The sequence below is a fragment of the Taudactylus pleione genome, unplaced genomic scaffold (assembly GCF_031769625.1).
Source record: "Taudactylus pleione unplaced genomic scaffold, aTauple2 ptg000055l, whole genome shotgun sequence".
NCBI lineage: Eukaryota > Metazoa > Chordata > Amphibia > Anura > Myobatrachidae > Taudactylus > Taudactylus pleione.
Window position 1 is genome coordinate 4,323,733 of NW_028284457.1, and position 19,538 is coordinate 4,343,270.

General features: G+C 40.1%; 1 protein-coding gene across 1 annotated transcript in view; it reads left to right on the forward strand.

The window, feature by feature from the left end:
• The window catches only part of UNC5C (unc-5 netrin receptor C), a 379,402-nt gene that overhangs the window by 272,821 nt on the left and 87,043 nt on the right, over nucleotides 1-19,538 (forward strand). The window contains exon 5 of the mRNA XM_088464462.1: nucleotides 4,291-4,394. Coding sequence (XP_088320588.1) covers nucleotides 4,291-4,394 — 104 coding nt within the window. The remainder of the gene's footprint in view (nucleotides 1-4,290; nucleotides 4,395-19,538) is intronic.

Here is a 19,538-nt window from a genome sequence, read left to right on the forward strand (position 1 = left end):
ATCGAGTACCATCGGATGTGATCGCAGCGCTTGTGGCTGACCATTCCCTACCGCAAGCACTGCAAGCACTTCAGTGTAAAATCCAGCCAGGTGATGTGTACTATGACGCTGTCTCTAAATTATGCATGCCTCTGAGATGCTCAGGCACGCCTGCATTCGCACCTCCACTCCCCCGTTTTCAATGGCCAGCCCCTGTCACCACCCTCAAATGGCTTCTCCTGACACAATCGTTGTGCTGGCCAATCTATGTGCAGCAAGCAAACGCTTCTCGATCTCTCGCACTGGTTCGCGCACATGCACTGTGATGAGTACGCATGCGCACAATGAGAAAATCGTCTGGCTACAAGCGAATGCATCCTAGCGAGCGGGTCTGAATCAGGTCCACAGTCCCAAGAAGTACATTTCTGGAAAAAAAAATCTATGTACCGACACAACGATTACAACTTTATTATAAATATAGATGAACACCAGACAATAACACACACAACCCATACTTGCCTACTTTTGAAAAAGCATGTCATGGAGATTGTGAAAGTAACACCTATGAGCGCGGCGGTAAAGTGGACATGTACTGCTACATCTGAGGTGTGCCATAAACTTGATTTACATCCAAATGTAAATGAGCCCAAAGCCAGTAGTAAGATGTACTTGTTGATTAAAACACACTGATACTTTTCAGAAAATACATGTAGCCAATGGGATCATTGTACCTTATAACCAATGCAGGGGAATGATACTAATTATACCATTTAAATCTATATATCTGTTTGTTTTTTTTCATATAGCAGCTTCATAATAGGGTAAGTTGTAATCAGGGAGATTTATAGACTTTTCAGGGAGTCAGTGATATTGCTACTATTTCAGAGTCTCCCTGACAATCAGGGAGCGTTGGTAAGTATGACACAACCTATTTATTTATTTATTACCAGTTATTTATATAGCGCACACATATTCCGCAGCGCTTTACAGAGAATATTCAGCAATTCACATCAGGCCCTGTCCCAGTGGAGCTTACAGTCTGCATTCCCTACCACATGCTCACACACATACACATTAGGGTTAAGTTCTGTTGGGAGCCAATTGACCTAGCAGTATATTTTTGGAATATGGGAGGAAACTGGAGCACCCGGAGGAAACCCACGCAAGCACAGGGAGAATATACAAACTCCATACAGTTAGGGCCGTGGTGGGTATCAAATCCCCGACCTCAGTGCTGTGAGGCAGTAATGCTAACCATTACACTATCTGTGCTGCTCTAACCTACAGAAAGCATTAAGTAGGCAAGGGATGGGGAGGGATGTAAAGCCTAGATCGCCCCCATCCTGGCTCCTAGATATAATAATTGGCAAGTATAGAGGATAGTCCCTCCATTTCAAATGAGGTGATCTTTTTGTAGTTATTGTCTCATGATCACAAGTAACCCCCCCATCTGCACTACAGAAAGCATCAAGCTTTCCAGGGATGGAGAAATTTATAATTCCCACATCTTTCACATCCTGGCTTTGCAGAGGTACCCTTAATTGCTGTAGTAGGTTGAATAGATTTGTAAATTGTATACGTTGTCATGCTATTATCATTATTAATAGTATTATTATTATTATTATTATTATTATTATTATTATTATTCATTTTATATATGTCATTTAAGACAGTGCAGACTAGAAAAAAATATTAATTTAATACCATTGTGCAAAATCCAGATTTTTGGTGTTTTGTAAAAATGGTATTTAGAGCTTTTTTAGGTTTTAGATGCAGTCATTTATTTTAGTGGTTTTGGAACAGGGGGACATTACAGTCTTGCTGATACATAAATATATCTCTTGATTATCTTGAACATGTTTTCAAATTAACAACAAATCATAAATTAGTCATCAATAATTTTTTTATTCTCTTTTGTTATTTCTGTCAAAGTCTATTTTTTTGCAATGCATAAAGAAAGTGCACTGTCTTTTTAATTACACACCGAGAACAGAATTATTGTTTGATGTAGGCATAAAAAATGCAGTACTGTCCATTTTGAAAGTGATCATATTTGCATATATCAACCAAAACTAGGTCAGTAGAAATGATACAGTATGAAACAATATTACATTCTCTGAAAAAAAATAATCATCATGGTAATTCCATGTTTATGCAGAATAATAACAGTAGGCTAACGTTTAGGCTAATAATACTCACTTTGTCATGAGATTTACAGAAATTAAACCCCACCCCAAAAAAACAAACAAAGAAAAAAAACTGTTACTGTTCTTCTAAATAGTGTACATGGAAATTATTCCGGAGTTACAGTGTCTAGCCTCCACTGGATTTTTGTAAAGTAGACTGGAGGAAAACACTGATGAGCCAGTGGTGTCTACAGATGGGGTGTGGCCGTGCCAGGTGACATCATCCGAGGGGTGACCCCAAAATAGCAGAGCTGCTCTGCTATTTTGATGTCACCCCCTTGGATGGTGTCACTAAGTGACAAGCAGCAGTGAGGAATGACCCGCACATGCATCCATTGCAGCAATAATAAATCATTTTTTGTGCAAATTTATCAATAGTCTTTCCTCGGTACTGGGCTTCCAATATGAGCAGGACCCAGTGAAGAGGTCTGGTGTAAGGTTATAGAAATTGCTATTACTTTACTGCTGCCTCTGACACTGTGATGGCCGCGAATGTGAAGAATGCATTTGCAATGAAGTGGGGGGCAGGAGCATGGGCACTGCCATGGAGGGATCAGAAGAACCCTCTTGGCTAAACTCTCCCCATAGGGACAGAACAGTAAATGCCATATTCAGGTGGCATTAGCTATCAGGACCAAGCTCTGAAAAGCTAAGTATTTTGGAAATTGGCAAATTTGTGCATAACGCAGTCCCCATTGAGAATAATGAGTACTGCAGTCTGCTTCAATAGCTTTTATAATGCAGGAGACAGCTCTGACATCTCCTTTGTTAGATATTTCCTAAATTGCTCAATAGCTAAACCCTGTAAAATTAATTCATAAATAGACGCCATAGTACTATAAAGTGCTAGCTGCAGTTTTGTTTACAGTACTACTACGCATTAATCACTTTCATTCTATTGTAATATGTATGTATTTATTTTTTTGCTAAAGTTTCATTAGCAATCAGCATTGATTGGTTTTAGACTGTGTATCCATTTAGACTATTGTGACTCTTACCTGAATTTAACTGTTTAAATGAAAATAAAATAAGACCACCCAGAAATACTTGGAATATTCAGAAGAATGTTGGGTTGGGGTTAGGTTGTGGCCAGGGTAGTATTCAGACTTTATTACTGAATTGAAACATGTAATATTTACATTTCATTTCTGTCTGTCAACTCACTGCATTGGATTCTACAGAAGATGTGTGCATTTAATAGGCTCCTAATGCTTTGTGAAAATGAAATACTACTGTATGCTGCAGTTTAAATGTTAAAATGACATAACCAGAAGATTAAAAGTATGTGCAGGACATATGTTTCTCATGGAATATTTGGCTTGAACTGTTATCAAGATACACATTTTAATATGCTGTGATCATGTATTTAGTACTATTTTGTAAAGCTGCATTTTGTTAGTAATATGCTTCTGCTTTTAAACCATCCATTGTCTGACAATAGTGAGTTTCATTTAGCAATTTGTCTGATAAACATACGGGAGATACTCCTTATACAGAGGGCAGCCAAATACCTCACACATGTAATGATGGGGCTTATCAGCCAACCAGATATTATGCTTTTGTTAGGTAACACACTGTGCAGAATGTGGGCCATTTAAGTCAGACTGTACACATCCCTACAAGGCTTTTTTTTTAGCAGACATTACTATATATCCCTTGTAAGTATAGAGTTGCCCAAAACTAAAGTATAGTGTTGGTGAAAATATAAGATACCAAGTCATACTCACTGAGAATGCTCAATTCACAGATCATTGTGGTCCCGGATGCCAATGCTTCTCTACTGTCTGTGAGCCTGTGAGCACTGTTTATGTAAACTCTTGGGAAGTCATTATTGGTTATGAGTAGTTTATATTGCACAATAATGCTTAGCTTGTTCTCATTTATAATATAGGCTTACTTTACTTTCTTTAGCACCAAAAGTTAATATTGATAATAAGTATATATTCTAAAGTATGTAACTGTTTGGAAACTAAATCGAAACAGAAATAAGTTCCATGCTGCGTATTATTGGGTATGTCCTACAGTGTGTATGGCATAACTATACTATAATAAGCTGTGTCACTTACACAGTAAGATACTGTAAATATATATTTTGAAAGCATTAAACAACTCCCTTTTTTTCTAGACTTAAGGAAGACTTTTGAGCAGGAACCTCTAGGGAAGGAAGTGTCACTGGAACAAGAAGTCCTTCTGCAGTGTCGCCCACCAGAAGGAATACCAATAGCTGAGGTGGGTAGTTCTCCAGCTAACTCTTTGCTAAAAAGGCTGTAGTTTTTGTTTGAAAGTTACTATATATATATGATAGTGGAGAAGTTGCAATCAGCTTCTGTCATTTTTCCAGCACAGCCTGTAAACTGTCAGTTAGGAGCTGATTGGCTGGCACTTATCTCTTTCCACTTTATCTCTGTGCAAAATTTTATAAATCTCCCCAATTGTGTGTGGGATCATTTTCAAGTGGAATTTAATATGGTTAGCCTTGCCTGGCTAGTTCCACCATTGGGTGCTTCCCACAACCATTCTTAGAATGTTTCAGGATATGTCATGATTTAGCGAGGAGAATGGAGGCAAGCACGATAGTGTAAGGAGCATGGTCCTCCAAAAGCACAGAGTAATGTGATGCTCCTGTTAACCTGGTGCAGGTAGACTGTGGTGTGATTTATACCTGTATATAAAATGAAATTCATTGAACCAAGATTGAAGCAATGATCAAAGAAATATTTGAGATGATGCACAATACATTAATAAGCAACAGTCATCTGTTAAAGCATACACAAATTAATTGTATTTATTGTACAATGCTATCATTGTGCTCAAAATAGACTGTAGTTACCAAATGACTTATTACAGTAACATACTCAAGGTCTATAAACAGTAGTTTCCATTCTTCTTGTTCAAAGAGGCCAAAAACCTTATGTGTGGATTTACAGTAAGGCATTGGAAACGTCAGAGTCCCTATGTGTTCACTCTGAGTGTTTACACTAGTGACAGGGCCCAAATTCAATCACCAAAATGTTCTACTATGTATGTCAATTGCACATAAGCATTTGGACCTTTTCAATTAATGTGTTATTTTTTTTAAAAGTATATTGGGACATTAAACTAATCGTTATCTATCAATACCTGTGTTTTAGTGACCCATGTTGCAATAATAATTACCCAGCATTTTGTCATCATATTTAATATAATTTTCCAGTGCAGCGGTACAATTCATTAGTGTATGGCACCTCTACATTGTCACACTTAGGGTTATAAGACAATAATGACATTCATGATTAATAGTAATTTGTGAAACTACACATATTACCTTAGTCAGGGGATGGTTATAGTGGGACTTGCGTACAAACCTATGTAACTATAGTACTCACCCATTTTAATAGTATATTACACAACATATTGCATTAAGACAATACACACCCAGTCCCCTACAACACAGTTGGATGACTGCTGAATTGAACCTTTTTGTTTTACTACATAATATTCAGTTTGCTTATTAGAGGCAGTTCATACAAAAATGTGTCCTCATACACTGTGACTTCAGTCACGCCAAATAGTCCCTCCCTTTGCCCCAGGTCTCGGCTCGTTCGCCAAGTGCTTTTCTCACTCAAAATGTGCATCATATTTGCATAAATAACAACTGGCAACGACAAAACTACTTTGCTAAATTGCACTAATCAATTTAATGTGCGACATTTGTTTTGTACATCTGTGTGCGAATTAGTCTGAATCTGTATACGAACTGCTATGATGCAGTGACCGCAGCTTTTTCTTACGCCAAGTGCCATTTTGCTTCTTTGGGGGGTATCCAATTAGCCACTGATTTTCGGATTATTTAACATACATAGCTGGGGGCCTGATCCATAAGTATTAATGACAGAATCCAACAGTTACAAAAGGTCCTACTTAGTTCTTGGAAATATATATACTAAAACCTGGATTTAGTGATATGTTAAACTAAAACTTTAACTAGTGAAAATAATCCAGATCTCACCTCTTAAGTCAAATTTTGATCCCCTTCACAGTATTACGCTTTTGCTCACCTTGGTGCACACATATAAATACGAATAAATAATGCAAATACTCTTGGAATAGTACACTTTAATACACATTTACCTTGTTTAGCAAGCCTTAGTTTTTTTATACAGTAACCATAATTTAAATACTTGTTTAGCTGCTTTAGTTGTCATTGTGATGTTGATATCTTGTTTTGTGCTTGTTAGAATCAAATACAAGGTCTCTTTTGTTCATAAAATAGGCTAGGTCTTAAATCTCTTATCTAAAAGCTTGGATTAGTGGAAAATGTAAGAAAAATACCCACCAGCAGCTCAGAGCTATACACATTTTTTTTTTATTCATAATATTGTCGCTGATCCTTAATACATTTTATACAGCATGTCATCTTCACAACAGCTGTAATGTTAATCTCTTCTGTAGTCTGTTTCATTCTTTCTTAACATAGAAAAACATGTTCACCTGTGATATGAAGTCAGTATGTAGTTATATAGAATAAGTGGGCTCCTGCAACATACTTTCTATTGCAGGTGCTAAATGCAATTTTCTTTATGTTCCCATGATGGCAATTAGTTAGGAAAATGAAGTATAATAGAGCCAGGACACTGCTTTCCTTATCTTTCCTATGTCACAGACTGTAATAGTCATTTACTGTACTTGGCTGCCAGTGTTTTCCCTTTTTGGGAGATGATCATTTTCCTGTTACTAGACAATAATGCCTCTTTTAAGTAGAGGAAAACATTGAGAAGGATAATGTATCCTATTAATTCACTTAGATCAAATGACACCAGCGCTTCACTTTATAACTAATATTCCTAAGGAGCTAGTTCCTCCTTAGGACATCACATGCTCTGCAATAAGCAATAAAATAGTCACTGCTCCAGCTGTCGCAGGTGCCGGACTTTAAAGCCACAGTGTTCCCTTGGCGGACCCCGAACATTTCTGCACCCTGCTGATCATTGCAGCTGAGCAGGCAGATGTTACAATTATATTTATCGGGTTGGGAACTGAATGCCTGCGTTCAGGATCCCGACGATGGCATTCCGACCAGGTTAGAATGCTGATGCCCCCGGATAAGTAAGTCTAACCTAACCCCTAACCATAACCCCCCCTCCCGATGCCTAAACCTAAGTGCCTAAACCTAATCCTCCCTCCCTGTAGCCTAAACCTAATATCCCCCCCTCGCAACCTAACCCTAAACCTCCCCCTAGTGCCTAACCCTATCCCCTTACCCTAACCCCGGCATTCCGACAAGTTTCAGGATTCTGACGTGGGCATTCTGACCGCCGGAATCCCAGTGGTTGCCATTCTGACCGCATCCCATATTTATCTGTACACCCCTTGGGGACCACTGGAACCACAGGGCCCAGTACAGCTGTGCCTCTGGTCCCCCCACTGTCACCAGGTCTGACTGTTATGTGAAGGTATAATGTTTTATTTTTCTTATTATTTTCTTAACCAGTGCACTAGTTACAGGTGCAAAACATAAGAATCCAGTTTAAAATAAATGCATCCCAGATATGTAATATAGATACAGTTTAGAAGCCAGCACTCTACCTCTTTGATAATGAAACAACAAATGATAATGACTTTTCTTTAGTGTGGTAATTAGTCAGCAAGACTATGATTTTGTTGTCAGTATGGACCAGGTGGTTGGTGAGTGCTTCTTAAGAATATGAGGATGTAAAGACTTATATGAGCTGGTAATGATTCTTCCTTTAATACTTTATAACATACTAGTACACTTTGTCAAGAAGTAAGGGTCCCTGATTGCCAGCTAATTGACTTAGAATTGCATTTGTACCAGGACTTAGAACAGGCACCAATTAACACTTGGCAAGCTAAAAAAAAAATCATACACATTTGACTTTTAAAAGAGCTATTCTGCGTGACTTCAAAAGTAAAAAAAAAATGTGGAAGATCAAACATCCAGATTTGAGAGCAGCCTAATGGTTCTATCTTGTAAAATCTTTTCAATACCATTAATAACACAAAGGACAGAACACTAATGAATATGAATACCCTAACTTGCCTTTATTAATGCAGTGTGCCAAGGCTAGCAAGATAATTTAAATTAAAAAAATATGTCAAGTAAATCAGGGGATTTAAAGACTATATAAGTAATTCACCAAGTTTATAATCAGCAAATGTATGCTTATTACATGGATGCAGCCTTCTACTTTAAGGTATAATGGTAGGACTAAGATCAGTAATGTCTATTTTAAGACTATTTTGTTCTACAAATCATCAGTTCCTCCCATTAGTTAACCATAATATAGTTTTAGATATTGCATAATTAATTAAAATGAAACACTGAACTAAGGTTTATGAAGTTGATTGCGATACATATTTTTGGGCCTGAATGAAAAAGTTTTCTGATAACTTGCATTGGCGTATTATAATAAAACTTACATAGGAGTTCTGCGCTGCAGAACAGCGGAAAATCGTGGGGAAAAAGCAGCAGCGATTTTACTAGTGATTTGCACATGCGCAGAAAAGTAGTCACTGGGAACATGGTGCCAGGACCATATTTCGGGAAACCTGCACATGCTCAGTACACTCTGTCACAAAACCAGCACAGTACCTCTTTGATAATGAAACAACAAATGATAATGACTTTCCTTTAGTGTGGTAATTAGCCACATTGGAAGGGGCCAGAAAGAGCAGGCCCGCATGAAGCCTGCATACGGGCCATCTCCTCTCTTAAACCATTCCTGATAACTTGAGTTAGTTAATACAAAAATGTGCTTTATTTCTCAACATAACATTCTGTTGCTTTTTGTACTGTCATGTACTGTACCCAGAGGGCCTCTTGGTTGTAAGAATTAAGTAAGATTATTGGTAGTTATTCATAGTAACAAGCCCTGAGGGTAACAACCAGTAGAAGTCAAATAATCTCATCTTCTTATAAACTATGCCCATTCAACCAAGTGACTTGTGTCAATTGGTTTAATGCCTTCTGGCCAAACAAAATCTTTGATCCAAGTATAAACCATTACTTCATTAAAGCCACTTAAGATTAATTTATCATGCAGTTACAGTCTGTATTAACTAAATAAAAAAAATAAATCACAAAACTTCCAACTGGCTCATTTTGTTGTACATGGTCACAATAGCACAAATCAGAATTATGCAATTTGCAAATCAGTGTTTTACAGTAAATTAGAGGAAAGTCAGTTGCAAAATCAGTTTATACATATAAAACAACTCTTTAAATAAATATGAAAAAAATAAAATAATGTTACTTTACTTCACATTTTACCACAATTTAACAAATGTATCCCTAAGTGTGTCTCAGTAGCAATAAACATTAGACAGTCAATTTTTCATTAACTCACAATGATTAATAAAACACCTTGGTTCCATAAAATGATTAGAACATCAATGAAGTGTTAATCTACTTTTGTCCATTAAACCTAAGCTATATTTATATTATACTTTTAGTGCCATTTCCATTGATACAGTGCATAATCATTTTACATTTGCTATCATTTGCTATTAAGAGAGACACATTTATTGAAATGGAGTTAAGTACTTTAATGCTTAATTATAAAGTTCACTGCTGTATTGCTTGGGATGGGGTTGTAGCACAGGGAAGAGGAGGTTGTAGTACAAGGAAAGAGCTGGAAATGGACATAGATATTTTCTATTGTAACTCAAGCATTGTATCTATTGATATAAAATGAGACATAGGGCCTGATTCAGAGATGAACAGATTTGCAGAGCTGCACACAAGCAGCTGTGCAATTAAGTCCATCTCATATGCAAATGCAGAAGGAGGTGTCAGACATCACTTTACTGCATTTGCGATCCCAGCACTCTTATATGCGGGAACTGAAGCTTTTTACAGCCTGACCGGGTGCAGGTCACTTATAGAGGCCACCATCGCAGAACCTGGACTTGTCTCTTCCGGAAAATGGGGGTGACATGCCCCTGTTTCTGGGACCAATGCTGCGTCATTGGGGGGTTAGCGAGCAAGATCACAGAACTCGCTCTGCACATACACAGAACGGGTCCTGCGCAGACCCTTCAACATCGGAGATGTCTCTAAATCAGGCCCATACTGTAGCGAGGGTGGAATATTTGGAGTGAGAGGCTTGCAGTGTATACAGTATATAGTAATACACTTAGGAAGAGAAAGGTTGAGTTTATGCTTATTATTACTTAATAAATTATGCTAGAATACATAGTTTTCTTTATCATGGGTCCAACATCTCCTGGGATAAATGATTCTAAAGAAAAACAGTTATCCTCTCTACATTACTATGGTGATCTTATTTCATGTAACAGGTTTGTGGTGTAAGTGTTTACTCCTTTTCTTGCACATTCTGCATTCCAAATACATGTTGCATGAGGAGCGCTGTGCGCTGCCTCCATCCATTAATGTGCGTACACACGGTACGATTAAAATGCACGATATGAATGATAACGATGTTGATCATATCGTTATTGTTCATATTGTGCATTTTTCAGTGCCTGCGATCCACTAATGACCTGCGATGCGCGGGCACGTATGGACGATAAAGATATTGTCCATGGACCGTACATGCAGGCCAACTTGGTCGATATCGACCAGGTTATTATAGGGACCCACGATCATTGATGGCGGGTCGCTAGCCTTCGTTGGTGGGTTGGTGGTGTGCTGGATGATCGATATCGATCATCCAGCACACCCGGGAGATCATTCAATGATATCGGTATCATTGCCGATCGTCCCGTGTGTATGCACCATTAGTGAGAGCCAGCATTCTCTAGGACCCGCCGTGGCTTTGTCAGGAGGCCTGACCTACTGCGCATGTGGGGCTTTTCCGCATGTCTTTCTCCTCTGCATCCATGTTAAGAAAATGTGCCCTGAGACTCTCCCCAGTGTTTCCACCATATAAGACCCCACTGGTGTTGGCCACCATTGCTTGTCTAGTGGAGCACAGCGCCACACACTATTAGGGTGTATGTTGAAAATCCACCTGGTGCACTACAATGTTCAGCATAGCCATTTGCTCCAAACTGCATCTAATACCCAGTTATATTGTACCTGCTTTATCCCTGTTTCTAAAGCCACTTGTATTTCTGCCTGGTTAATAAACCTAAGAACTGGTTAAGCTGTTTTACGTGTAGACTAACTGCCACCAGCACCTTTGCTGTGCATTGACCAAGCCAGCACACACCATCAGTACACCCAGAGCTCAGTGTACTGTTAAAATCCCCAACTCTGCTAATACTCTGCTAATAGGTTATGGTCGGGCCCAGTGTCCTAACCCTGGTCACTCTGCTAATTTTAAAAGGGATTCTCCATGAAGGCTCTAGGTTAGAGCTCCCTTAAAATTTAGCTTTGATCTCTCTCAGAGACGCATTAAGGACCACATGGGCCTGATGATGAAAGTGATGATGAACCTACTGTGCCTGGGCCATAACTAGGGGTATGCGACTGGTGCCGCAGCACAGTGGGTGGTGCCGTCGACCCCCCTCTCCCTCACAACCCTTGCTTCTGGCTAGCAGGGTGCCTAGCATCACTTTGCAGCCAGGATCACTGCTACTGTGCCACCAGAGCATCCTTTATACAGTCCAGACAGGCACCCTGCAGTCTATGCAGTCTATGCTGCTGATTGAAGCATCCCTAGAGGACGCTCCAGTCAGCGCTGCACTTACCAGTGCTGAGGCCCTAACCCCTTCGTGCGACATCATGCAGAGCTGGCACAGGGTGCATTTAAGCCCTGCCAAGGGTCTGACAAGGTTTGTGTGGGTGTGGCCAGAGCCAATAAATATGTGTGCAAGCTTTTGTCTGGGCCCCCTTCACCATGAAAATGGTGTTAGTGCATTAGTGCATGCGCAGAACATTGCAATGGCTCTAGCACAATGCCAAAGTCCTTGCTATCTTTGGCGCATTCACTATATTTCCAGAAGTTTCTTCAGTCCGATTAGACCTTGTTTTGGGTTGCAGGGTGTGGGATGTGGCTCCCCTTAATAAAGGGGCCCTTGTGCACGACATACCCTGCACCAATTATAGATACGCACCTGGCTCAAGGCAGCAAGTATGCTTTGTAGAAAATTGTTTATTTAAAAAATATCTTTCACATTCTATATACAATCAGCTTTTACACTATAACCCTTCTGAGTGAAAGAGTCCTAAAATTACTTTTTGTTTAGTTAGTAAAATTCCTGTCTCACCCCCTTCAATTGAAATTGCAGCCAGGTATCTCTTGTTATACCATCTAAACTTGGCTACCTCCAATCTCTGTGGTAAAGTTTTTACTAGAAGCTACCTGTGAAGAATTTGATATGCATTATATGTAAGCATTAGCAATGAACATTCATTTGATGTAGGAGAAAATCTTGTCTGCTTTCCAGTGTCTAAGGGGAAAATTGGACAGCAAGAACGTACAGTACTTTACTGGTACTGCTTTATTAGGAGTATAAAATGCCACTGGCAGATGGTAATGCCTACATACAGACAGCGTCAGGTGGCTCTTCAATCTAATTGATTATTAATATGACTTCTGTTAGATTTGTTTATTGAGAACAGCTTATGTTTTCCTCCGGTTAGCCGGCTTTTAATTAGAAATTCAGCATTATATCACCTAAAGGCATACATCCTGCTGAGCTAGTGATCTGGTACCTGGCAGAATGACTGACTGTCTTTAGTAAGAACATATTATTTGATAAAAATAGAGATTTAGTTATACAAAATAAGTTATCCTAATTATACTGATATTAACGCTGTCAAAAGGACTATGATTTTCTCCTTAATAAATTTGTGAAAAATATATATATATATTTTTTTTAAACTTCTTTTTATTGAGACATTGTGAAAGAAAAACATACATTGACTGGAACATTCACAATAAACATTTTCCAAGTTACATATTCCAATCTTAAAAAATAAATAGAATTTCCATAGTTTATAGCAATATCTTGAATTTGTCTTAGCATAAAGTTTTACAGAAATAAACAATTTGGCAGTTAAATAAAAATATATTTCTTAATGTATTTCCCCATTGTTCATACTGTAGTAAATATCACCCTTGCAACATATTGTTTAAAGGATTGTTTTTAATAAAACAATAATAATAATGAAACATAACCACAAGTGATAAAATGGAACACTATATATAGTTTTGCAATCTCTGTGTAGGTTAAAAAACTACTTACAGCCTATGCCATCTCACAGTGAAAACAGTAAGCAATCTAACTTTACAGTGACACAATAAAAGGAGAAAGGTATAAGTTCCAAGGTTCAGGGGCCTATTCATCATCACATAATTTTTACAAAAGCAGGTGAAAAAACACATTTTCACCTGCAATTGCAAAAATTAAGTTATCGGGCCATTCATCAAGAAGGTAAAGCAGGAGATATCACAGATATCTCCTACTTACCTTCCTTTTGCGGAATGGCCTGCTGTCCCCATTCACTAGTATCCATCAAGCTCCAAAAATATAATATTTTCGGAGCTTGACTGCGGAGCATTCACTCCGGGCTCGCAATCCGCTCCTTCCCTTTCGGATCCCTCCGCCCCTGTCAGGCTCCTTCCGCTGGACGTCGGTTCTCTTGTGCGCATGTGGGACCTCAACCCTCTAGTATGTCTTCTGGGATCCAATATACCGCTCTGTGAAGTTTCCATCCAAATCCATCCAGTGGAGGGCTCAGAACAGGCTCCCTGGGTCAAAGTTCTGCCCAGCGTACACCAATAGGAGGTCCAACCGGGACCTTAACTCCCCTAAAACCTGGCCAGGATCCTCGTGTTGGTTTCATCCCAATCGGCGCAGGGGTGCCTGAATGCATAACCGGACAAACAAACAGGCCCGATAATTCGAATTTTTTATTGCTGCTATTCGTGGCAATAATTTCCCTTCTAAGGGGCAGTATTATATTAGAGGTGAAAAGCCACGATTGGCGAAAAGCATTCGCCAACGCGACGTTTTCGCCACATTCCAAAGTATCGCCCTATTCAACTCCAGCACGTTTTTGCATGTGTGAAAACTCCATTGGCATAAACAGGCGAAAAAGTTTCTTCACCCAAAGGCAGGAGAAAAGATTTGCAAAATAACTATTTTTGTCCAAAAATGTGGGGACTTGGGGCTTGATTCAGACCCGGTCGCAAGCGCTGAGCGCGCGATGGAGCCGGCTCCGTCATGTGCATGCGCGAGACCCGGATAGCGACGGGCAATCCGTCGCTCCAGGTCTCGCACCAAAGGGTGCGTGCTGTCGATGTTGAGAGACAGCATGCCCCCTTTGGTGGGCGGGTCGAGGGGGTGGCTGCCCAGACGTGGGAACGCCTACCATTTGGGGGCGGCCCCACTGACATCACAAGTGATGTCAGTGGGAGAGCTTTCGGCTCTGTTTGAGCCGAAAGCTCTCTGAGGCTTGCGGCCACGAGACCCTACCACAAGGGTCTCATCGCAAGCCTGATGGTCGCGATGGTCTTGACCATCGCGACCATCATCCTGGCCGTTCGCATTAGATGTGGATGGTCACCCACAGCAATGCGAGCGGCCAGGATGCTGCTCCATAAAAAAAAAAAAAGCTGCCCTGATTCAGAGCGAGCGCTCTGTCAGAGCGTCCGGCACTGAATCAGGGCCTAGGTTCAGAACCCTTTGGACCCCCCTTAATGACTAATTAGGCAAATATTAATTAAATATCTTAATTCCCCCTAAAACAGTAATGTGAAAAAGGAAAAAGTGTTTGAAAATTGGTATAAAGTACTGGGTCTGGTATTTTGGGGTGCTGTATGGATGGGACAAGTGTTTTTAGGATTGCAGGTGGCTGCAGCAGCTGTATTTTTAAAACTTTTTTATACTGCACTTTATAGACACAAAAATATACTATTACCCATTCAAATTAACCCCCAACCAGGGGCCGAAAGAGAAGCCAGCTGGGCGCAGGTGAAGAGGGTGTGACCTAATTGTGAGAGGCGTGGCACACCCCCTTAGGATTTGAAGAAAAAAAAAGAGATGCTGCGCGCATGGGAGGGGGGCGCTGTGAGCCCGTCAGCCCGGTGCAAAGCAGCATGGGGGTGTAATCAGCGTGATTGCTCCCCCCCACAGGCATAGAAGACTACTGCTGCTGTATTCTCCCACCGCAATCCAGCGCCCCGCCCCAATTTAACTACAACAATTATTATTTACAAAAGGAATAGTTATTTATTATTTATCCACACTTATGCAATTAACAGCCCTTTGACCCAATTTAAGAAGCTAAAATACTTTTATTAGGTCTATTAATACACTTCTACATTGATTTTATAAGTCAGTTAGGCTTTTTATGGGGTACAGACTGATTTCCCCCAAGTAAGCAGTCCTTTTCTCTAGTTTCGCCATTCGCTGCATTGGCACCTCTGTGTTTTTCGCCTGCTTTGTGAAAGTACGTGATAGCTTTGTGTACAAACAGGCGAATGAGGCATACAGATTGCAGCAGCGAAAACATTTCACCGGCCGTGATTTTCGCCTCTAATTGAATCCGGCCCTATATCGGAAGTCGTGGTCATTCTGCGCATGTGCGGTCTGCTGACCTTGTATGTGTGGCTGTCATTGCTGGGGAGGGTTTCTGTGGAACCCTCTCTCGGTAATTTTTGCTAAATAGTACCCTATAGGCTACCAAAGGATAACGCCATCTAGAGATGGCATTATCCTATCTGGACCAACGAGCTGGGTAAATCACACAGCTTTGCAGCCACCATAGAAACCTATTGGGGCTGCAGTTGCTGTTGGAAATGGAGGGATCGCAGCAGATATCAGAGATACATTCTTGGGACCTTTAATATTTGCAGGTATCCCCTGGAAACTTGTGTTTTCGGGTAAATGTCCCTCAAATATTGTTTCATAAATAAGGCACCCAAGATTCTATGGAGTATATTTACTAAAATAAGAGTTTTTAGAAGTGGAGATGTTGCCCATAAAAAACAATCGGATTCTAGCTATTATCTTCTAGAACAGGGATGGGGAACCTCAGGCCCGGGGGGCCATATAAGGCCTGCGGAATCATTTGGTCTGGCCTTCTGAGCTTTTTTCTGCTAGCCTCATCTTGCTAGCGGGGTGCCTAGAATGGCACCCTGCAGCCTGAATCTATGCAGCAGTGCCACCTGGAGCATCCTTAGGATGGGATGCTTCAGATGGTCACACAGCTGCCCTTACAGCTCCCAGAAGCATCCACAGGATGCTACGGACATTGCTGTTATCACCGGCAATTGTAACTTCGTCCCCCATGTGATGTCACATGGAGGGAGGGGGTGGCTTGCACCGGGCCCGCAAATTATGTTATATATGTGAAAATGGCCCTCGCCAGAGAAAGGTTCCACATTCTTGTTCTAGAAGGTGCTAGATAAATGTTAAGTAGAATCTGATTGGTTGCTATGGGCAACATCTCCACTTCTAAAAACTCTCACTTTAGTAAATATACCCCTATGGGTGAAGAATTAAAGGCAAATCTGTCTTGCAGATGTAATTTGCATGTTTTCATAATGAGAGAAATTTTCAGTTATAAGCAACTCAGGGCCTGATTCAGCAAGGAACGCAAGTGAGAGCATGCACGAACTCGCCGATATTTTTGCATTGCGCATGCATATGCATCACACAGCACGTGCGTGAACTAGCCAGTGCGATCGGGTAAGAGGCGCAGACTACACACAGTGTGCATGCAGACCCTTCTGATATTGACAGGAAGTGCCGTTTGTGGGGGTGACGGGGGGTTTTCGGGAAACCGCGATGTACCTGTGCATTTGCACGCTGTTATATGGGCGTGTATAATTAAGGCAGTGCGGCGGCATACGCAGCCAGACTTGATGCACGCAGGAAGTGGCCAAAATCCTGCACAGCATCTGGTCAACCTCTATTGTGCTTATGGTTCTCGATGTTACAGATGTTTCCGCTGTCTTGCAGACTACTCAGGCTTTGAGTAAAGAGAAGTGGGCGGCATTGTGTAATGCTGGGTATCTGCATCTTATGCTGCGGTTGCTGTGCTTATGCATAGATTAGCATATATACACAGCGGCCGAGTGTGTGCGTTCTCTCACTTGCGTTCCTTGCAGAATCAGGCCCTCAGTATCAGAGTATCAGTATCAGAGATTCGTTCAGCTATGTATACAGGCAAATACCTACATTTATTTCAGTTATGGCCAACTTACTTATAGCTCTGTACCTGCCCGCTGCATATGCAGAGTGACTACAGCAGCACCCTCCCCCCAAATATGTAAGAAGCTTTACTGCCACATGCTATGAAAAAAAGAAATAAAATAAATATGTGCCACCTGTATACTGCAACATTTCTATGGTACAAATGCAATCATTCCATAAAAACAAGCAACATTTTCTTTAAAAAAAGAATAATATCTGTTGGTTGTAACATCATCTGGCAGGTAGAATCCAAATAACCAATATTATAAGCATATTTTGTAAACTGTTGGTGCCATTATCACTTGTTAATGGTCATTTAAGCGACTGCCTTTTAACAAGTGATAATGGATATAGCGCTAAATGGAATATACCACATTGTTTATAGTTGAAGCTATTCCCAAGAGACTCAAGGTGCAAATTCTACTTGGTGTTCAGAGAGAGAAGAGCAGGCGCTGAGTATAAGAATCACAGTTCCTTATTTAAAAACAGTTCTTGGAAATTGTTGTATTGCTGAATCTTGTACAGTGGCTAAAAACAATATACTGCAATCTGTCTTCATATACTGTTCAGTTGACTTCCAGGTAAATTCAGCATACATAGGCATTACGTTACATGGGCACAGTGCCATTTCAAAAAGAATCTGCCAGTGAACTTATTTGCCTTGTGCTGTATTTGCTATTGCATCTCACCGATGGTTATACTACTTTTTTATTTTTATTTTTTTTATTTGGCAAGGGAAAACTCTTAGAACCTGTTTCTTCAACAGCATTCAAATAAATAGCTCTTTCCAGCAATCAAGTCATTTAGAGCCTTCTGGATAATAACTGATGTAATTTGTTTTTTTTTTTCATTGCTGGCACCTTTTCCATAACTTTATTGGTCAAATTGAAGAGCACATACACAGACAGGAAAGTGTAGCAGCAAGTGCCATCTCCGTGTTGCATGAAGAACTGTTTCAATTAACATTAATGTAGAAAATGAAATTCGTAATTACTCATACAAATCCTACAGGTCTCTGTTTCTAAACATGGGGTGCCTGCCAAAAGTGTTCAACTTCAAGATGACATTAGCTTGGCGTGGTTGAGTTTAAATCCAGTAATTACTCAGCAATAGATTCTCTCATTCATATAATCACTTGTTTGATTAATGTACTCTGTATTCATTTATTTATGTAATGAAATTCTGCATTGCACAGTTTTTATTCTTGTTTCAATGCAATAATGTGCAACATGTCCTAAGGCAGCGTATGGCCAGAGCAGAATACTGTAGATGCTTTTGTGAGTAGCTGTCTTTTCCTCTTCTCTTAGATGCTGGCAGTTACTTATGCTTATATAACACTTCATTTTTGTGGCACTTTTCCTTTGTTAATTGGAACAAATGTGCCCCAATTATGGAGATTCATCTCTTGATACCAATCAATGAATAATTAGACATACCACATCTGTCTCTGAATGGAGGAAGGAGGTGAACACAGAGAAATGCACTTGGAACAACTGTGTGATATTTGTGCTCCTCTACCCATCATTTGCCAGAGAAGCACACTGGGTACTGTTCATCCCACGTACTTTCATTTAATGAGATTCTCTTCTTTTTCAATCTCTTCTTGATTTTTTATAACTGAAAATTTCTCTCAGTATGAGACATTATAGGGCAAAAAACATATAATGCTTGTTTTGGATGGATTTTCTTATTGAGTATAACTTGGGTACTCTCGCAAGAAGGGATACACAAGCAAGGCACCAAATTTTACTTTTATTCATAAAGGCATAATTCAACGAGCTTAAGCACATCACATACAGTATATAATAACTGACTGAATAGGTGATTTATCAGATGCTAAAATGTATATAAACTGGCATATTTATAGTCTCATGCAACAGTTTGTAAAATATGTGTCACCATTGTCTATATAATGCTCAACGTTTATGGCATCGGTAACATGCTATAAGATAGGAATGTTTTTCTCTTTGGATGCCAGATGTTCAACAGTAGAAGCCAAACCCTTGGGTATTTGAAGCTAGTTTTCTCAGGATAGGATAATAAAGTATGGAGACAAAGACATGCCTCAGAATTTTGTACTGTTTTTCAACTATGGTGGGTTAGGGTCCCCTTATCAGAGGACCAGGATTCACTGCTTATGCGGACCATACTTTAGTTCTCCAGTTTGGAAAGGATCTAGAGCTCCAAATAGGTCTGTTCTGAGGGAAGAGGAAGCGCGAGAGGGGTGGAGCAGCACAGTACACATGGTAGTAAGTGACACTC